Source organism: Xyrauchen texanus, chromosome 24 (assembly GCF_025860055.1).
Source record: "Xyrauchen texanus isolate HMW12.3.18 chromosome 24, RBS_HiC_50CHRs, whole genome shotgun sequence".
Taxonomy (NCBI): domain Eukaryota; kingdom Metazoa; phylum Chordata; class Actinopteri; order Cypriniformes; family Catostomidae; genus Xyrauchen; species Xyrauchen texanus.
Window position 1 is genome coordinate 31092463 of NC_068299.1, and position 22788 is coordinate 31115250.

Below are 22788 nucleotides of genomic sequence, written 5' to 3' on the forward strand. Positions count from 1 at the left end.
TATGGCCCTACATCAACACTGCTGTGGTTTTGCCGTAAGTCATTTACATTCCATGTGGAGAGAGACAATCAATTAATATTAACATTTCATATTTTGGTATAAGAAAAAATTGATTGCGTGTCAAAAATGAATTTGGCCAGAATTGATCGGGGCCTATCACCCTCCGTGGATCTGCGAGCTGGAACTCTGTGAGCTCACTGGATTTCCAGCTTATGGCCTGTTATGTTGAGCAGACTCGGGAAGAGCTCATCTAGGAATTTCACTATATCTCTGCCTTCCTCATGCTCAGGAATCCCAGCAATTTCGTGACTTTTTCGTGTTTCACGTGAATTACGGAAAATATGTTTATACAGATCAGTGATAGAAATGAATGGTTGAACTTTAGTCTCTATCATACCACTGTTTTGCCGCATTATAAAAGCATATAAAAGCATTCAAGGTCATGTTTATTTTTTTTAACCAAAGCATGTTGTTAGGCATGGCATGAAGTGACGCCTTTTGTGGCTTTTTATAATGAATCACACTTTATGGTGCATTCCTTTCATAAGCAAATCTTTTGCACATTATGCTGAAAGTGATGTGGGCCATGTGACATGAGACAGAACTTCTCACATGTTTCACCCAACACTTCAGTTCTTCATAAACAGGTTTAAATTTTTCCAACTCCCATACATATGTTTTATATATGTACTTTGGCAAATAGGCTGAATGACCGAGTTGATTTAAGATCAGTCACCCTCAACAACACGGACAGCCCACTTTCGCACTGAATGAACTGTATTTTCGCGGGAATTATCAACCAGGCTGTTGCATACGTTCCACAGTCGAAGGGGGTGCCACTAAAACTTGTCAAACTGTTAGACTCGTTTAGAGTATGTTATACAACATATTTCACCCATTGGTGTTTAAAAAGTTAAAACTGTATGGATTAAGCAATATGTTCATAAAACATTGCAACTAAGAGGATCATAAACCGCTAATGCTAAATATGCACCCCTCCAAATGTGAGCCATAGTGGTTTCGTCCACAGTGGCGCGAAATGTCTCTGCGCGCTTCACCAAAGTTTCAGGTTACAGTCGTGAGGTTGGTGTTTCTGCCGGCTGCGTAATTGTGATTCAGCTGCTTTTTGCAGAGTTCTCTTGATTGTTTTATATTTTACAACGACGAGTCCGGTCAGCTTCATTTCTGCTATTTTTTTTTATATTTCGTTTCAATTACTCTAACGTAATTGTTGTGTAAGCTTTTGTGGTACGTTAGTCAGATAATCCTTAGTTGGACATAATTGTTAAAAAAAACATTTCATAGATCTGAGTTGCAGAAATTCTGTCAAATTTGGACGTGTTGAGAATTTTTCTGTATCACACTTGACCAAAAAGCAGCTGAAATGAGTGGGTAAGTGTTGGGTGGCCATGCTTTTACTTGGTCTGAGTTTGAATTTATTAAATTTTATCGTAATATATATATATATATATATATATATATATATATATATATATATATATATATATATATATATGCATCTTTCCTTGTTCAAACGTTGCAGCATTGTCAAAGAAGAAACACGCAGTGTTTCACCTCATTGCCCCAAACCCAATGAATCTGAGAAGCCACAAGGTACTGCAATGGAGGAGTCCACTATAGGTAGGCAAAGCACAGCACTTCACAAATCCTGATGATGAGATGGTGGCAGACCTGTCTGTGCATGTTCAAGCATTGCGTGCTTTAAACTTGATCTCCTGCACATTATAGAAAATAACCAGGCTGAAAAGATGATCATTACCAAGGAGATGGAGGAAGAGGAGAAGCATTTGATGGAGGAGGGAGAGAAGAAAGAAAGAGAGATGATGGAGGAGGTAAACAATTGTGCCATTCATTGAATAATTAGTGTTAGGAAAGTGTATAGGATTCCTTTGGTCATGGAAAACCTGAAAATATAAGGGATTATTTATTTGTTTAATTGTGACTTCCAGACCTGAAAATGTCATAGAAATATGTAAAACCTTTAATGGTTATAGACATTTCTGTAGTGATTTTAAAATGTTTTTTGATTTTGTCCAGTAATCTCCAAAAATTGGAAATGTAATTAAAAATGCATTGAAGTTAATTTATCAAATGGTGTGGAAAACCAGAGTCTCTATCAGTTGTTGTGCTGTTTTGCAAAAGTAAATATTTTTTATAGACTGAGATGCATGTCAGTTTTAGGTATCTGTTAATTCTGCATTGCTGTGTTAACAGGCCAGACAGTCATGGGAAAAAGATTCCCAAGAGATGCGATTCAAAAGACTTCAGCACCTTTTGGAGAAAAGCAACATATACTCAAAGTTTCTGCTCACGAAAATGGAGCAGCAGCAGCAAGAGGTGTGTATTGTGTTCAAAAGACAGGAAAGAGCTGTCACGCTTGGAGGTTTACTGTTTCCGGATGTAAATCTCACTTCGGTGTTTTCATCCGAAATTAATTATAAGCTAAATACATGCTTCAGTGGCACAGATGATTGTAGGCAGTGGAATGTGTAGGAACCAATCAAATGCTGCCTTTAATCTGCACCACCTGCCCCCTATTGTGAGATTACAGAGTGTACAGTGTTGTTAATTGACTCTTTACTAAGACCCGCTTTGAAAGCGCTTGTGACCAATCCTGTCTTGGCAACCGTTGCCTTGTTGCCATTACTCTGACATGCGTTTGCTATTTTCCAATGATAGCATATGGAAGTAATGTTTGTGTAATTTTAATCAGGATTTTATCAAAATAATAAATAGTAAAACGCATTGTTGCTGGGCCATTCTAAAAATAAATAATCTTTAAATCTGAAGAAGAGCATGTTATGGAATAAACAGTGTCAGCCCTCATTCCCAAATTAACACACAACATCTGCAATGACACCTACGTTTGCTCAAAGTTAAATTAAAGCGAATAACTGAACATTACTTCATTTGTATTGATTCAAGTCATAGTTAAAACGATAGTGATTAAATGGTTCACAGCATCAAAATGAGTTTTGTGAGACGTTAAAAGGCTGTTTGCTAACGCTTATGTTATTATATGTGTAATCATTATTAAAGTTTTCTCTTTTCAGGTGATTGTAATAATTGTTTGCCTTGATTCTGATTTAAAGACTCCACAGATTTAATCAACTTACTGTGTAATTTAACAATTTATTTTGCAAAACAATTCAGGTAAAGATGCATTACAGTGTCACTCCTCATACCAGCCCAAGTAAAAATATTATCCATTCTGTTTATGATGATATTTTGCCAAAAATGCCTCGTTCATGGCAATCTCCCATTCAGTCCAATGGGGAGTTCTGGAAAACGTATCAGCATTAGCAACTGTAACTAAGAGGGGCTGAGCTTAGTGAAGGGTCAATTAAAGGCTGTTAAGGTCAGCAGTTTTTAATACCAGCCTCCTTTCTTTACACTTGATTGAAGCAGTTGTAATGTTAAATCTAATGATTCTTTCAAGGATTTTTTTTTGTCAGTCCTTAATGACCACCGAGATACAGCATGCTTGCATTATAACCTTCATTAATGGTATAAACATTATGCATATTAAGTGATTGATTTTGTTTTGTTTCAAAGAAATTAATTTTATAAACTTATTTTTGAAACAGGAAAAACTTAGACAAGAAAGACTTGAGAAGAAGTCTGCTAGCCTTAAGCAAAAGGCAAGTTGTCAAGAATATGCATATTTCCACCAATTTTGTTGATTAAAAAAAATGTGATCCTGAATTTGTTACTTTTTTTCACAGGGTAATGATAAAAAGACCATAAAAGGTAAGCTTCACAGACTGTTTCTATACAGTGTAAGTCAACAATAAGGTTATTTATAAATAACCGGCAATGCTTTATAAGATGTTAAATGTACAATTTGTTTAATTATTTATTTTTCCTTGTTAAGCTGAGAAAAAGAAGCGTGGATGGGAAGAGGATTACAAAATTGCTGATGTTATGTCCAAAGAGGTAAGTCTTCACTTTTACATTTTAGTTTTAAACAATACAATAAATCACCATATTTTGTTAGTAATGTGGATTTTTCTCTTTTAGGAAATAATGTCAAAGGCCAAGAAACCAAAATTAGAAGCGGTAAGGTTTTATAATTGGTTTGAAATGTTTAGTATTATAAAACAATCATGTCTGACTGTAATTAGATGAGTCACATTCATGGCCATTGTAAAATGCCAATTCATTATTAAATGAGATGTATATTCATACAGTGCATTGTTGTTGGCTTGCAGTGGTGCAACCGTTTGCTTTACCAAATTCAGATCGGTGTTGCTCATGAATTGAAGAATTACGGTACTTGTATTGTGATCTATTATTTATCTCCATATTGCACATTCTTTGTATTGATCTCTTTTCTGAAGGAGGCTCATACATCAGTCAAATTGGAAGCTGAGGATATTGAGAAGCTGGGTGACTCAAACTCTGATATTAAAGGTCGGCTGTCCGAGGCTATGCGGGAAAACAGCCAGCAAATGCTGGATCCAGAGAGAACAGTGAACGGTGAACCTGTACCTGCACAGCAACCCAAACTCTTCTCTGGAGGTGTGATGAGGTGGTATCAGGTGGAAGGCATTGAATGGCTCAGGGTAAGTGCTTCTCGGTAACTTTGAGCATTCCTGAATGAGTCAGACCAGCAGAGGGCAGTACAGTTTTTCTACAATGTTTAGTTTTGAGGATTAACATTAGGGATTTAGTATGTTTTTAAAACATGTATCAATATTTAGTATTTCTTTCATCTAAAAATCCATTTTGTAATGGAGATTCAGAATGTTAAATGCAGTAAAAACCTAGTTAAAAAGGCATGTTTTCCACACTGTTTTTGATAAGCAGAACAAATAATATGGAATATCTTTTATTAGGGCAGCACGATTTGTACAAAGTCATGCAGCAATTATTTAAACTGCACAATGTACGATTTGTTTAGTTTTAAATTTAATAATGTTTCTCAGAGTACGTAACTTGAATCTTGTGTGCTTTAAATGTAAGAAAAACTTACATTTGTTAGCGAACTGAACTCAGGAGCACATCTGTTAGTCTGAGAATGAGATGGAATTGTGGAGTGTGCATAGAACCGCACAGAAACCACTGAATGATGAGCCTTATGAGTGCTCTTAGAGTGTGGAAAACACTAACTCAATTGATGAAATTACTTTGACGTCACACTGCAGACAACTGCACTTCTGGGTTCTTTCAAGCAGCAGATTTCAATAGTGGAGATGGGCAGTGCTGCAGTTCTAATCTTTTAAAGTGGTCATAACATGCCGTTTATTATTTTAATATGTTCATCATTGAGGTGCACTTATAATATGGTAATATTTTTTGCACAACAGTCACATGTTTGTTAAATATTTTCCACCCTCGTTCTGATCCTCTGTCAGAAATGCTCAGTTTTGGTGCTGCTCCAAGACTTAACGGTAAACACCCACTGTTCTGATTGGCTTTCTGCTATAATGAGGATAAGTAAATGTAGTATATAATTTGGTCTGCTGTACAGATGCTGTGGGAGAATGGCATCAATGGTATCCTTGCTGATGAAATGGGTCTTGGAAAAACAATACAGTGCATCGCCCATGTTGCCATGATGGTTGAGAAGAAAGTCCTTGGGCCCTTCCTGGTTGTGGCTCCTTTGTCCACTCTTCCAAACTGGATCTCAGAATTTAAGCGCTTCACACCAGAGGTGAGATACAATAACGGTTGTTCATATTTGAAATACCTTTTATTTAATAAAAATGGCTTTAAAACAATCCTTGATATTCAAAGCATATGCTGTTGTTGCTACTGAATGACCGTTGTTCTTGCTCCCTGTGCTTAAGGTGTCTATCATGCTTTATCATGGACCTCAAAAAGAGAGGATGGACGTGGTGAAACATATCCGCAAGCAACAGGGCCCCCTGAAAATGTGTCCTGTAGTTGTGACCTCCTTTGAAATAGCCATGAGAGATAGGAGGTTTCTTCAGGTAAACCAATCTTGTCTTGTATCACCAGTTGTTCTGGAAGTTCATTCCTAGAATTTGTTTTAGCAATTCCATTAAAGAGTTGTTCTGTTTGTCTTCTCAGCGTTTCCACTGGAACTATCTGATTGTGGATGAAGGCCACAGAATTAAAAACTTGAACTGTCGACTAGTGCAAGAGCTGAAGATGTTACCAGCTGATAACAAACTGCTTCTGACAGGAACTCCCTTGCAGAATAACCTGTCAGAGCTGTGGTCTCTCCTCAACTTCCTGCTTCCAGATGTGTTTGATGACCTCAAGAGGTAAGAAGTCAAATGGTAAATAAATTAATGAAGCAGTGTTAAACATGTCAGTGGGTGCTTTATATCTAATATTACCTAATGGCTTTTTTTTTTTTTTTTTTTTTCTCAGTTTTGAGTCATGGTTTGACATAAGCACCATTACTTCAGATGCAGAAAATATTATGGCTTGTGAGCGAGAGCAAAACATCCTCAACATGCTTCATCAGGTATCTCCACAACATGACTTCAACAAAGTCTTAGTTAGTCTTACTAGTTCGTTTTTCAAACTATATATCAGCTTGCATTTTTTTTTTTTTTTAAATAGTCATCATTTTCTCACCCTAATGATGTTTCAAACGTGTATGAACAATCTTTTTAAATTATTGGCATAAGTCAGATATACAAACCGTATTGCATTTAATGACCGTTTGTTTTGATGGTATTCTAATTTCCAGATCCTCACACCCTTCCTCCTCAGAAGACTGAAGTCAGATGTCACATTGGAAGTCCCACCGAAGAAGGAGATTGTGGTGTACGCGCCCCTTACCAACAAACAAGAGGCCTTTTACATGGCCATTGTAAACAAGACTATAGCAAAACTGCTGGGCCAGGAGAAAGTAAGTTTTTAATCATTAACTTTTGTGTGTCAGATTAAATAACTGTTGTACCATTATTGCTTGATTATACCTCCAGCATTATTTTAAAGCAAAGAAGTACAAGGCCATGCTAAACTGTGAATAAAGTTGAAATAATGACATGGCAAAAGAGTGTTTTTAAGGCACAACGCACCGCAACCCCCTTGGCCATGATGGCTACAATTTCCTTCCGTCAAAAGCTCACGTCAAAATAAAAGCTTGATGCCTGAAAATGACAGAGATACAGTACATTAAAACTGTATAGTAAAATGTAATATTAAATGTATTAATATTATAATAAATAATGATTCATAAGAATTAAGCAGTATATTACAAGCATCTTATCAGGTGGAATGTTGAGTGTGTTACCACGGAGACATGGCATGGCACGCTATTCTCCGCGGCATCATGCACAAATCGCCTCACACCCACAGAGAGCAAACCACATTATAGTGACCATGAGTAAGTTACCCCATGTGACTCTACCCTACTTAGCAACTGGGCCAATTTGGTTGCTTAGACCTGGCTGTAGTCACTAAGCACTGGAATCAAACTCACAACTCCAGGTGTGGAAGTCAGTACTCGCTGAGCTACACAGGCCCCCCTAATTAGGGCCCAAGCCTTGAAAAGGCAAGGCCCTATTGTTTTCGTTAGGATTAATATTATTATTTTTCTTACGGCTATTGGGGCACTTTTGGGGCTCTTAACGTGCTCGAAAACTCTTGAGACTTTGCACGTGGATCAGAACCCGCCATTAGGGCCGGGCTGAATCTGGTACCGGGGCGTGGCAGGGGGGCTCGACAGCGCCCCCTGGAACGGGGTCCGAAAACTTGGTCCATAAATCAAACACGCTTGCATGTAATAATATGAAACTTGGTACACATATAGATCTCATCGTTTCATATATCCTTCATACTTTTTAATTAATTTATGACTAAAAAAGGACACATAAAGTGTGTTATAACTTAGTTAGTTCTACAGTCTATAATCTACAGTTACAAAACTCGGCGTGTATATTGTTCTCGTCAAGCCAAACAACTTTCTAATTTACAGTCATTAGCTTTGACCAACAGAAAGTCAGATACTGTGGTTTGAATGTGGATTTCTTCAAATTTGTCTCTTTCTGTGTCTCTCTGACAGAGAGCAGCCATTCTGTGTGTGTGGGGAGGGGGAGGGGATTTCTCTGTTGGGTGAGATTGGCTTTAAATGATTGTTTTTCAAGGTTTCCGGGACTTTTGGGGCCCTTAACGTACTCAAAAACTCTTGAAACTTTGCACACAGGTCAGAACCCGCGGCCATCAGGGCCGAGCTGAAGTTGGTACCCGGGCATGGCAGGGGGGCTCGACAGCGCCCCCTTGAATGGGGTCCGAAAACTTGGTCCATATATCAAACACGCTTGCATGAATTAATATGAAACTCGGTACACATATAGATCTCATCGGGCCGAAAAAATTTCGTGCTCTAAGATTTACGCCAGCCCAACAGGAAGTCTGCTATTATGGGTTGTTTGGAAACACATGCTCTGGAATTATATATATTCCTCCTAGAGAATTAATCCAATCGCCACCAAACTCTGTCAGTATGAAGTCAAGACATTGAGGATGCTACATTGCGGACGGATTTTTGATATCTCAAACGTTTTGGCCGTGGCGAGGAAATTAATTTATGACTAAAAAAGTGTGTCATCACTTAGTTCTATCTACAGTTACAAAACTCGGCATGTATATTGTTCTCGTCAAGCTGAACAACTTTCTAATTTACAGTCATTAGCTCCGACCAACAGAGATGCAAATGAACTTTGAAGCTCCAAAAAGCACATAAAGGGACCATAAAAGCAGTCCATACGACTCCATTGGTATAATTCATGTCGTCTTAAGTGATCTGATCATTTTAGGGGTAGAACAGAACAAAATATAACATGTATACAGTATATAAAAATATAACATCTTGCTGTGGCGAGGAAACGAAATGATGGCGTGAAAAGAGAAACAGGAAGTGTGTTATAACTTCTGCATACATTAACTGATCTCGATGAATCTTCAGCAGTGCCTAAATTATAATTACATTAATAAACCTGTACAAAGACCTCCAGATAAATACTGGCCTTCTGGATTAACACATTTAAGTCCTTCAAAAGATATTGACCTATGACATAATAAATTATTCTACATTTGAATTACCTCATAGATGTGACTATTGTGGTTCACGGTCATAGGCCCTGTCCCAAATGGCACACTTCATATGGATTTTCAGTCTTGTGTACTTATTTCATGTGTCCATTAACTCCATGAGACCGTAGGGTGTCTAATTTTTCATTTTAGGTATCAGAAGGGTGCTCACGCATACTTTGTGGTTGATATGTGCCCTCGATGCACACTTTTGCAGAGCCCACACTGATGCAAGCTCTACAGCACACATCTTCTCGACAGTCAAAGCGAGGTTACGTTATTGCCCATCGTGCACAGCAACCCTAAAGGCACGGGGGTGGCGGTGCCACCGGCTTGGGCCCGCCATCGCTGCTCACAGCTATATTTATATTTATTTATATAATGGTACATAAACCAATTTTAATGTGAAATATTAGTGGAAAACATGTGTTCAACTTTTTTTTTTTTTTTCAGGTTGTGATTTTACTATGATTGTTTTGGTATTGGGATACAGTATGAATTTTATCTGTTCAGGTCTTGAAAAAGGTCTTAAGTCGTAAATGTCATTTTAAAAACTCTGCAGCAACCCTGTTCATGTAATGAATAAAATGTTAACTCTATATTTTCTATGATGCGCGCAAATTACCTCAGTTTTATTGAAGATTCGTTTCTGCGTCCGTTATAGGTTGTTTATTTTTTTTTTATCATCAATCTTGCGCATAAGCCCCATGTATTTAAGACACTTGTCAATCGGTCATAATTCAAAATGTCATTATGACAAAAAACAAACTAGAAGCTCCACTTAAACCATGTTTTCGTGGTGTATCTGCCAATACAGCTTTACTTTTGTTTTCTGATGGCCGGCTACAGCAGAAGTTCCAGTGTTATATCTGCTGTCACTTGCAGTGTGCCTTAAGTAGTTTTCCACATTTGCAGTAATTTTCACTCACAAATGCAAGAAATGCTCTCACTGTAGTGCCCTGGTCTGTCTATACAATTGAATGGCAGTTGATTGTGACTTCAAAGCTTAATGGAATAATTCACCCAAAAATGAAAATTCTCATAATTTTCTCATGCAGTGTTCTTCCAAAAATCTTGATTGTGTTCAGCAGGAGGAGGAAAGTCATATATAAATTTGGAATGGCATGAGGGTCATTAAATGATGAGAGAATTTTTCATTTTTTGGGTGAACTAACCCTTTTAAAAAAGGTACCAAAAAGATAATCAAAGTAGTCAATGTGACTTGTGTCATATTCCACATCTTCAGAATGCATACCATTTTGCTTAGAAACAACCCAAAATTTAAGTCATTTTTCAGTGAAAATGTTAATGTGCGATGTGCATTCGTAAGTGTATGGGAGAAACTCAATCACTCTGGCATGCAACTTGCATGATACTTTTGGTCTTTTATTTTTTATTTATTTTTTTTTTTAAGTTAAGTACTTTTGTATTCTGCATAAGTCATAAAGGTTTGGGACGAAATTAGGGTACATTGACAATTTCCTATGTTGACCTATGAAATTATTAATAATGACCTTTTTAAATATTTCCAAAAGGATGATTTGGGACCCGTTCAGCTGACGTCCAGTGGCCGGCCAAAACGCAAGACCAGGAAGGTGGTTGACTATTCTGAGAATAGCACGGACTCTGCACAAGATCTGAAGAAATACCTAGAGAAGGTTCAGCAAGAGATGGAAAGTCAAGAAAGGTCTGGGGCTCTGTTAGTGTTTAGCTGTTGCTTAAACTGAACATAAACTTTTTGATATGAATTGGTTATTCTCTCCATAGCTCTGCACCAGTGGTGGATGTACAGATGCCGATTGATGCTCAAATCAACGTGAAACTGCAGAACATACTGATGCTGCTGAAGAGGTGCTGCAACCATGCTTACCTGATAGAGTACCCTCTGGACCCTTCAGGAGAATTTAAGGTAATTTGCACATGTAAATGAGCATTACAGTAAAAATATGAATAACTAATTTATAATAATCTATAATGAAAATCATTGAAAACTAATTAAATTATCAGTTAGTTTGATACAGTATGTGCAGCAGGCAGTTATGTCACCTAGTAAAAAATGCTGAAAAAAAAGCAGAAAAACAACCTGTTGTTCAGAGCACATAGTCAAGTCAACCTTTATTTATAGAGCACATTTAAAAGCAATAGAAGTTGACCCATAGTGCTTTACAGATCAAACAAATAAATATAGAGTACAATACACTTTGTGAAACATTTCAAAGAAGATCATAAGCAAACAGTTTAATGTGGACTTGTTGCAAGGTCATGTGCGTTGCCAAGAGTGCTTGTGCTTTTAGATGCGATTATGAGTAGTTTAACTCCAGGGCATAACTTTTTACTTTTTTCTGGCTTACCATTGTGAATTTCAATTTCAGGTTTGTATTTCCATTTCGTAAAACTGTTTGTCTTTACCACAAGCAAGTCTCTGTCAAACTTCAATAATTAAGAGAGCGTGCATGCATCCTCATCAATCAAAACGATCGTAACGGAAAGAGAGCAAATTGTAATTAAACTGTGCCATTTAATAAACAAGGTTTTTCCTGCATTTAAATTTTTGCAGCAGCTGCCCAAGTAAAATGTCCAGAAGCCGAATCAAATTAAATAGTATTCATGTTGCGTTCAGCTCTTAAGCACTAAATATGCTTCTCATCTGAAACACGCACCTGTGCATGACTATTAAAGCCTGGTTACACATGCATGTTGTAGAAACAATCATGCAAGTTATCTGCTCTGTGTTGTCCTGTCTCTGGAGCACTTAGACTCATGCAACCTGTGAATTGTACAGAAAGTTCTTAGTGCAATGGAGAAAATCAAACCTCTCAAACGGCTAGACAGGACTGATGAGAGAGAGACAACACTGGAGCCTACCATGCACCAACATCAATTGCAAGGCTTTGTAAACTACACATTACCACAGTGACAAGGCAACAGGATGCCATTCATTTTTAATGAGAGCACTGTGACTTCCGGTGGCACGAGTGACTGTGATCGTTGGTGACGAGATGTGGGCGTGGGGAGTGATACAATGAAGTTTAACTTTGTGCAAATGACAAGCAATATTTGGGGGTGACTACCAGTGAGAGTAACTCACTCCCATCACTTTCCTGTGAGATTCTGGTGTTTGGTGCAGGCAAGAGAAGAGAAGTTATAATGTTGTGAGGGAAATCTTTTAAAGGAATTCTGGACCGTCAAGAATTATGAACCAAGTTTTCCTTGTGTGTAATATGTTCTGTTCAAGTGATGTTTGATATTAGGAAACAAACTTGCCTGGTTTGATATCATATTTCTAAAGATTACCCAAATAAATAATTAAGAGCCTAATGAAAATAAAACGATATCTGTTGTGGAGTAGGAAACAAACTTTTTACTAGAAGCACAGTCCCATCTCCGTAAAGTAATTCTTTGGTACTGTTATCATTTTTAGTTTGATTTTCCCACAGCAAGGAGGAGGAAAAAAATACCTGTCCGTTTCAAAAGTGTTTAGATAAAAAAATAACCCATATATCCAATGTAAATATTATATACACTCACCTAAAGGATTATTAGGAACACCTGTTCAATTTCTCATTAATGCAATTATCTAATCCAGCCTTTCTCAAAGTGGGTGCCGCGGCACACTGGGGTGCCCCCTGTCTGTGTCAGGGGTGCCGCCAAAAAATTACGTGAGGCTAAAAAAAAAAAAAAAAAAAAAGAAATCAGACATTTCATATATAAATATATTTGAATTTACATAAATACATTCTTCTTTTTAAACATATGAACGTATTAATACAATTGTAAATTCATTTGAGATAAAAAAAAAAAATATATATATATATATATATATATATATATATATATATATATATATATATAAAATTAACCACAAAAATCCATCTCACAAGACCGAAGCAAGACACACAACTTGACGCAACCCATAGTAACGCGTTATAGCAACAACACCTCAGACTGACAGAAATGTAAAAATAAACGTGAATTTAGGCCACTTTTAGTATCTCTGGTGCATTTTTTAACATGCATCTTTTTCTTATCGTATTGTATATATTTTTTTTTTCATGTCTGCCCCTTTTTATTTTATTTTAACTGCATCCTGCACTTCATTTTAGTTCTCCTGGTCTGGATTTGTTGTTGGGTTCTTGTATTGGGCGGTCCACCTCTTACGGTTTTATGGCATTTGTGTCTCTGATTAATTATTTTGTGAATTACTTTGCAAACTTGTGTTTTTAAAGGTGCTATAAAGTTGTTATTGTTATTTACAGTTCGTATTATGCTCTGTTCATTACTGTTCTGTCTAAATAAACAGGACATTTGCATTTACATTTGGGTTATGCAGTGTTTTTAAATTATTTTACACTGGGGTGCCTTGAGGTTTTATGCACTTTTGAAAGGTGCCCTGACTGAAAAAAGTTTGAAAAAGGCTGATCTAATCAACCAATCACATGGCAGTTGCTTCAATGCATTTAGGGGTGTGGTCCTGGTCAAGACAATCTCCTGAACTCCAAACTGAATGTCAGAATGGGAAAGAAAGGTGATTTAAGCAATTTTGAGCGTGGCATGGTTTTTGGTGCCAGACGGGCCGGTCTGAGTATTTCACAATCTGCTCAGTTACTGGGATTTTCACGCACAACCATTTCTAGGGTTTACAAAGAATGGTGTGAAAAGGGAAAAACATCCAGTATGCGGCAGTCCTGTGGGCTGAAAATGCCTTGTTGATGCTAGAGGTCAGAGGAGAATGGGCCGACTGATTCAAGCTGATAGAAGAGCAACTTTGCCTGAAATAACCACTCGTTACAACCGAGGTATGCAGCAAAGCATTTGTGAAGCCACAACACGCACAACCTTGAGGCGGATGGGCTACAACAGCAGAAGACCCCACCGGGTACCACTCATCTCCACTACAAATAGGAAAAAGAGGCTACAATTTGCAAGAGCTCACCAAAATTGGACAGTTGAAGACTGGAAAAATGTTGCCTGGTCTGATGAGTCTCGATTTCTGTTGAGACATTCAGATGGTAGAGTCAGAATTTGGCGTAAACAGAATGAGAACATGGATCCATCATGCCTTGTTACCACTGTGCAGGCTGGTGGTGGTGGTGTAATGGTGTGGGGGATGTTTTCTTGGCACACTTTAGGCCCCTTAGTGCCAATTGGGCATTGTTTAAATGCCACGGCCTACCTGAGCATTGTTTCTGACCATGTCCATCCCTTTATGGCCACCATGTACCCATCCTCTGATGGCTACTTCCAGCAGGATAATGCACCATGTCACAAAGCTCAAATCATTTCAAATTGGTTTCTTGAACATGACAATGAGTTCACTGTACTAAAATGGCCCCCACAGTCACCAGATCTCAACCCTATAGAGCATCTTTGGGATGTGGTGGAACGGGAGCTTCATGCCCTGGGTGTGCATCCCACAAATCTCCATCAACTGCAAGATGCTATCCTATCAATATGGGCCAACATTTCTAAAGAATGCTTTCAGCACCTTGTTGAATCAATGCCACGTAGAATTAAGGCAGTTCTGAAGGCGAAAGGGGGTCAAACACAGTATTAGTATGGTGTTCCTAATAATCCTTTAGGTGAGTGTATGTTGTAACATTTGCATTTTAAACCTTTTGTAATACACTATTCAATTGATTATCAAAATAATAGTTTGCTGCAGCTCTAAGTGAACTTGTACTTGCCTAGTATGAAGTGATTGCATTGACATGACAATGAATGAGTGACATAATCTCCATCTCATTGGTACAGATTGATGAGCAATTAGTGGCGGCATCAGGGAAGTTTCTTATCCTAGACAGAATGCTTCCTGAACTGAAGAAAAGAGGGCACAAGGTAAAGTTCACAATCTCTCCCTATATATGCATTTCAGTGATTAACAGCTCTATCAGTGAGTGGCAAACTGTAAACCGATTTAATTCTTTGTTTTATTTGTGTTTATGTATGGGATTATGTCTAGGTATTTTTGCGACTGTTTTGTTGGTGATATAAAGTTAAGCATCATTTGTTGCCAATACATAAGTCACAGTTATTTTGAAAGTACATTTTATTTGGCCTTTAAGTTTCCAATGTGTTAGTTTTGCGGCCTAAACTAATGTCACAATTTACAAGTGTGGGAGCATTATGAGGACAATTTGTTTTGGTTTAAAAACTGGTAATTACAGGTAACTGGTAATTATGCTATAAATGTGGTTTGAGGACATTTCTAGTTTTAAAGTTTTTTTTTTTGTTAGATTTAGGGGATAGAATCTATAGTTCTTCCAGTATAAATATCATTGTCTATGGAGAGTCCTCATAATGATAGCCGGGGTGTGGGTGTGTGTGTACAATTTGGCCATACCACGTCCTAATTGCATCTACATCCTTATTTTGTACAGGTGCTGATATTCAGCCAAATGACCTCCATATTGGATATTCTGATGGATTACTGTTATCTAAGAGGTTATGAATACAGTCGACTGGATGGATCAATGAGTTATGCAGACAGAGATGAGAATGTAAGAAGCTGTTTACAAAATTTCAATCATAATACAGCCAATCTGGATTGATTTTATTAAACACATTTTTTTTTTTATTTAGATGAGGAGGTTCTCTTCTGATCCAGAGGTGTTTCTCTTCCTCCTGAGCACTCGAGCTGGTGGTCTTGGGATCAACCTCACAGCTGCTGACACAGTCATCATATTTGACAGTGACTGGGTATGAATTTGAAAAATTTTCAAAAAAAATCGATACCACGGCACATACTAAAGTTCATACAGTCGAATGCTAGCCTGTCTTAAGTATAGTGCATTTGACTGCATGCATACCCTTATGGCTTGGGCATGCGCTAGGACTGCTATGAGATGATAGACTGTTTCTCTTTAGGAGTTTCTTTTTTTTTTTTTTTTTTTTTACAAATGCAGGTATCTCTTGACATCCACACACACACGCCCTTAACGCACATCTACTGTTGTTGTTTCCACATTCGTCTCGTCATTTACCAGGGACTACATTTTCTTGCAGTGTTTCTTAGTGAAAGCAGCGGCTAAAATGTGTGTTGCCACCTTGTGGACCCACTAATTAGTGCAAATATTTCCAGGCGCATTCTACGCTTTCAGAATACATGTGGTTTGTAAAATTTGGCTGTGCACGTTCGGTACTCGAGCTATCAGCTGATGATGAAATTTATGTCACACTTCCTGTACTGAAGTATACTTTGGGTTTTAAGAAGCCAATTTCAGGCTGATTTTTTTTTTTTTTTTTTAAATCTTAGAGCTTGATAGAGCTTAGGCCTGTTACGAGAATTATCAACTTATCATAGGATATATGGACATGACCTTGATAATTTTTGCTGATCTCGATATTGCCCATTGTGTTTACATGCATGTTTGTTTACATAAGAATTGATGTCACCAACATTTTAGCCAGTCGCACTGCTTCTGTTCTCTCATCTGTTCTGTGTCGGAGGCAGGGCTCAGGCAGCTCATCCAGACACACAGAGTGAGAAGGACCTGGCTGCAGCCTGCAGAATGAGGCAGGACTACACGTGTCGCCCCACCCATAACAGTCTCATTGACTCGTTGAAAGATGTGGTCATTGTTGCTGGTGTTATCATTGTTTGAGAGATATTGAATAGTTGAGCCAAACCATTTGATTATAGTGCTTGCTTGTATGTGATCTTCAATCCTAAATTCCATGGATTTTATCCTACGTTAAAAGTGAGGAACAAATCCGGATTTATAAAGGCCGAAACTGACGTGAAAATGTTCTTAAACAAATGCCAATAATGTGTTTTTTGTGTTTGGTGCTCATGCTGTATGTCAGTACAATATTAACCGTTACAGCCTGTATGCTTCATGCCATAATCCTTATTTTCTGCTATAATGTACTTTATTGACTGGCATTGGTTTCTGTGGGTGTGTCAATAAGAATGTAATTTTTAGGCCGATGAGATAACGGAGCATACATTTTTGAGCGAGGAGGAGAGAGAATTGTTTAGAATCAGAATGAGCTTTGCCAAGTATATTTATACATACATGAATTTGTTTTGGTGACAGAAGCTTCAAAGAAATGAATATGAATCAATTAGAATATGAGTGAAACACCGCAACTATCAAGAATGGCGTAACAATTTTCATCAGCCTCTTGTTTGCTTTTGTTGATGGCGCAAATTAAAATGACTAAATTCCTAAAATGCAGAGTAATCAATAGATTGAGCTGATACAGACAGCATGCTTAAAGCAAACTTGGTCAATTAAATAATGTATTATTAATCATGCAAAATAATCACTCATGATGATAAGCTGTTATGGCAGATACTGGGAGACTAAAAGTGTATACTCGCTTGTTTTTTCGAGGATTGCACATTGCATACAAGCACATGCCTTATGAACGAATGATTGAATGAACAAACGACAGGGGTTTTTGTATTCTGTCCCCCAATATTAGGATATTTGAAAATGTGTTTATATTACATCTTTATAACTACTGTGAGAATTGGAGTGTAATTTACAGTAGATGGTGCTGTTGGTTTTCATAACCCATATTTTGGGTTATAAATTTAAATGTTTATTACAACACTGATACACTTTTTTTTTTTTTTTCATTTTCACGCTGTAGTGTTATTACAAAATTAACAATTTATAATGAATTTCTCTAACCATGCGTTATAATGAATATTTACAGATTTGAATGACAGCTGACACATCAACACAATTTGTTAAGTCAGTGAGTCTCAGTACTACTACATTTGTTTGAACTGACATGTGAGGTACAACACGGTCACTTACGAGTCATTGCACTAAAATTAAAAATGATCTTAATTATTTCAACACTGACTACAACCACATTAGAGTTGAATCTTCACCATTGTATGATTAGTAATTTTGCCCTCTGCTTTCAACACGACTGAAACGACAACAGACTGCTCAGTCAGGCTCCTCCTACATCTGTTTGTAATGAATCGTGAGGTACAACACAATTTCATATCACTTACGAGCCACAGCAGTATAATAAAAATGATCGGGCTACACCATTTTAAAACGCATCTATCATGTACACCAATAAAAGATGACTGAGCCAATGTGAGTAAGTTCTGCAAGCTGCAGCCAGGGATACTTGCACAAAGCGGACAGCAACAGGTGAAGATTACGTGTTACTCGAGGCTAATGGGTGCTTTATAGTTTTTCCCGATGACTGCATAATTCCAGCCAGAAAGTTTGGAAGAATGAGTCCAAATGGACTTTGTTTTAAAGCCGTATTCCGCAGCTCCGGTGTGGGAAAATTTAGGCTTTAAGCAGAATGAGAGAGGAGATTCCATTAATGTGAAAGGGCCAATACGTTGACTTCATTTAAAAACCATGACAATGAAAAGTGGCAACACCATTAACCTAAAAGCCTAAAAACAACCATTCCATCCAGTTTTCCGAGCTGGGAATAAAAACCATAGTTGGAGATGGAGGGGACCTTCTAGACTTCCATTTATTTTGACATTCCAATGTCTGAATATTCTTAAGAATTAAAAGTTCATGGCTCTTTGAAAGTGTGTACTTGCATTATTATGCTATTTTATTATCATTATATCAGTGGCATAGAATTGTGTTAAAATGTCAATAATATAGTTTATCGTCCAACAGAATTAGAGCTGCTAATCCTTTATTCTTCAGGTTAATGAAATTCTGTTGCTAGTTAGACACAATGTCAGTATGGTGTTATGATTTTCATTTGCAGAATCCTCAGGCAGATTTGCAGGCGCAGGATCGGTGTCACCGTATTGGGCAAACCAAACCAGTGATCGTGTACCGCCTTATTACGGCCAACACCATTGATGAGAAGATCCTGGAGAGAGCATCTGCCAAGAGAAAGCTGGAGAAGATGGTCATTCATAAAAGTAAGTGGCTATTTCAGAAAATGGCACAGCAACTACATGTAGGCTCTCTGCAGTCTTACCTTCCAATGCAGCATCCTAACCATAATGGAACAGACAGAAGTGTCTGGTGATACTCTTATGCACAAATATTGGTTAAATGGGCTTAATTTTATTTTTGTTTAATCAATATATTTCATTCATACGTTCACAATTTACATTTCGTTCTATGATACACATCAAATTGAATTAGATTTTTTTTTTGGCTCCCTACTGCATTGAACAACCTTGGTGGGAGTAGCACACCAATGTTGGCTTAACATGCTGTCTTTGTTTGGAACAGAAGCAAACTGTCTTGCAGGGGTGAGTGGTTCAACAATAAATATCAGGGTGACTGTATAAAGTGTGAACCAGCATAGATTTTCCTATTCCTTATATAACGTTATATGTTAATATCTGTGTGCATGACCATCCAACTCACTGATAATGAGAGAGACAAACAAACATGATTACACAGAACGTGTCTATGAAAGGGTCAAATGCGGAAGACATTTTCATTAAAAGATGCAGTTTTCTCATGTTCTTAGATGAAAGAAAAATGCACACTGGGGCTTGTGAGTGTTTTCAGCTTTTGCAGAGCAGTTCTCAATAATTGGGACATATCGGAAACTTATGACAAACTGTCACTAAAGATCGACTGTTGATGAAATATGACAATGTTTACTTTCAATTGTTTATTATAATATGTTGTAGGTTATTTTTGGAGTGCACATTTTATTCCTTATTTGTTTGAATGAGCAGCTGGAACCATTGAAGCGCATTCATTTCAAAATAAGTCCTCATGTATTTCAAAGTTATAGTGCCTTTTTAAAGATAAAAGTTCCATGCTATGAATCATGATTGTTTTGGTATGGGGATATGTTATTTGTTCAGGTATTGAATAAGGTCTTATAAAGTCTTATATTTTAATTTAAAACCTGGATATTATTTTTAATGACATTTTTTTTTTCATTGCAATGAAATGAATACCATTAGACTACTTTGGACATCTATAAAGGAGTTTTGTTTTATTTTTTCAGATTTGTCAATTCAATCAAAATGTGTAGGCTGTATGGTTATATACTGTATGTATTGTTATTGACCGAACAATTCAAGAATATCGCTACAGTTTGTTTGCTTCTATCACCCACCCCATCACATGGTTATTTAATATAAGCTTGTTTTTTTTTTTTTTTTTTAATTACAGTGATTTACAATTACTCATATCCCTCACCCTAGTGTCTTGTAGTATATAAGTATTTGCTGATTTAATGAATTGTTAAACCTTTCAACGTTTTATAATTTTGTTATATAGATTATATTGGCAGCTGTCACTTTTTTTAAAAGCATTTAAAATGAGCTGTTAACCTAACCCCCACTTTTTCTTTTTGTCATTAGATAAATTCAAAGGTTCAAAAGCAGAGCTCAAACAGACAAAGAGCTGCATGGATGTAAATGAGCTGGTTGAACTGCTAAAATCTAGAGACTACGACAGGTACAGATATTCATACCATATATTTAAAAACTGTCTTAATGTGTCACAGAGTTGCACTAGTCCCATTCACACATGCAACCAGGTAAAATACAGGAAAATTTTTGGGTTGTCTTTACTGATAAATGTACCACATGTGCTGTTCACACTTAAGTATGGAAATGTATAGATAATTATACAACTTCTCATTAAGGGAAATTGCCAGAGCAAAATTTACCAGTATTTTCAAAAAGGTTGTTCACACATGACCTCTAACTTGAAATTTGCAGGTAATTTCCTTGAAAGGGCTATATGTGTGAAAAGGGGCTACTGTAAGTGGCTTCATTAGACATGTCTGACATGGTGATTCATGCTGTGTTCCAGGGCAGTTAAAGGCACTAAAGGAAAAGTCATCAGTGACCAAGATCTGGAGATCCTGTTGGACCGCAGTGATTTAATGGGTAAATGGATCAATCCCTTTAACACCTCACATCTACAATGTAGCTATATGTCGAGACATGTGTTTTATGAATGTGCATGCAAAGATTTGAATCCACAGCGTAGTGCAATTCAAATGTTTTAAGGATTTGTTTTGTAAGCCCTTCTAATGATTCAAATTTTCCATTTCAGATCAAGCTAAGAAGCGAATTAAACAGAAGGATGGTGTGTTTAAGGTTATACAGGCCAAAGATGAAAATGGTGACATTAGTCTTTCCTGAGAGGAGTGACGACAGTTGGAACTCACCTTTTGGTCAAAGTTGTATGCTTTATTACCACTGCAAAAACTGATCAAGGGACTCTAAAAACTGCCAACAGAAAGATTGAGATCTTTTTCAACTTTAATGTGGACTACTGCTGTAATCAGTTCATCCTTTTTGTTATCAAACATTCAGGAGTTTTGACATGTCACCTTTCATTTGGGAAGAGCACAAAAAAAAAAAATGTGAATCCTACATTTACAGATACTGTTGTATATTTCATGCCTAGTTGACTGAATCTATCATCTAAACAGAGGAATTTTCTTGAAAGCACTTTGAACTATTCTAGGATACTGTAGAACATGCAGATTTTGCCTTTTTTTTGTTTGTTTTTCTATAGCTTTAATAAATGGTTTGTATGCTGTTTATGTCAAGGTTATTTAATGTAACTGGCCATGCTTCGTACATTCAAAAGAACTTGATATAGAAATGTTACCATGCATGACTTCTTATATTCTGCCAGAAATTTGGTGTAGGCAGAGAACCAGTGAGTATCTATAAATCTGTCCCAGTGTAGGCACTAAAATGAACTTACTATGGAACTATGTGGGCCAAAGCATTTCAGAAAGGTGGTGTAATTTTTGTTTCTATTATTGTAGGCGGATGGACGACTTGATCTGCATTACTGACTAAACTCTTGTAAATATAATCTGATTACTAAATCATGTGGTTTAATCAAGGTTTTTAATAAGCTGCACATTGGTTTTCATTTACACAATTTCAATTGTTTAACGTGGCCGTAGCATGGAAACTGCTTGTATTCCGAATCGATGCCTTATCCCATAGAGTGCATTACTGTAGAGCTTAAACAAATGTATTTAAATATGGAACAATCTTTTATACCAGCAGTTTCTTAATAAAGTTGGTGTAAGGCTTCCTGCCTCACTGATAATTCACATTTTACAACATTAAACAGGGATGCAAACTACTCTCAGCAAGTCTTCAGACTTTTCTGAAGCTAATTTGCTTATTATTTAGAAAATTTTCGAAATGTTTCTTATTAAAATAATTGAAAAGGGTTACTCAAGCTTAAAGGCTTAAAAAAGTCTATTAATAAAACAAAAGCTTTAAATACAACACAAATCAACTGAAAAATATACATCTGCCGACTTGCATGCATGTATGCAAGTAACAAAATGTGGCCAGTAACAAAACTGCATATTCAGAAGTTAGACAAAATAGCTTATGATGTCTCCTGATTTTAACCCAACTTAATTTCCTTTTTGCTGCATGTTCTCCTCCTCCAGTTTTCTTCTTATGTCCTGTATCACTGCAAGAGAATAAATGCAATTAAGAATTACATTTTTCATTAAGATAAGCTTGACAGGGATCCCACACTTTCAGACCAATTCATTTGTATGATTTTCCAAACATTCATGATTGCTGGATGAAGATTTGAATGGAGTATGATGTCACAGAACAATTGAAATATCCATGACTCCAAGCCTGGGATAAATCAGTTATTAATGTTGTAATATGAATTGGCTAATATAGGGTATTTATACTCCAATCAATAATCATACCATCATCGGTAGGTGAGAGCTTGTTCTTTTGTACATCCCTCAGATAGTTTGAAGTGATGTCTTTGATTGTCATAGGAGGATCATCCGGATACAAATGGCCCATTTTCTGTGCGATTC

General features: G+C 37.0%; 1 protein-coding gene across 1 annotated transcript; it reads left to right on the plus strand.

Moving 5' to 3' along the window:
• The first annotated feature begins 1099 nt into the window (after positions 1-1099).
• Positions 1100-22016, plus strand: LOC127617958 (lymphocyte-specific helicase-like). The gene is made up of 23 exons (XM_052090146.1): positions 1100-1392; positions 1544-1641; positions 1750-1853; positions 2236-2358; positions 3609-3662; positions 3747-3771; positions 3896-3957; positions 4042-4080; positions 4362-4586; positions 5495-5677; positions 5814-5957; positions 6058-6254; positions 6364-6460; positions 6689-6850; positions 10572-10723; positions 10804-10945; positions 14788-14871; positions 15414-15533; positions 15616-15732; positions 18745-18904; positions 20318-20414; positions 20775-20851; positions 21021-22016. The coding sequence occupies exons 1-23, from the start codon at positions 1385-1387 to the stop codon at positions 21107-21109; spliced, it is 2559 nt and encodes an 852-aa protein (XP_051946106.1). The 5' UTR covers positions 1100-1384; the 3' UTR covers positions 21110-22016.
• Positions 22017-22788: the final 772 nt, after the last annotated feature.

Bases quoted from the DNA above. Each gene is read 5' to 3' on its own strand.
- LOC127617958 (XM_052090146.1), top strand. The intron at 3,772-3,895 runs GTAAGCTTCACA...TTCCTTGTTAAG, and splicing joins TGATAAAAAGACCATAAAAG to CTGAGAAAAAGAAGCGTGGA. The intron at 5,958-6,057 runs GTAAACCAATCT...TTGTCTTCTCAG, and splicing joins GAGATAGGAGGTTTCTTCAG to CGTTTCCACTGGAACTATCT.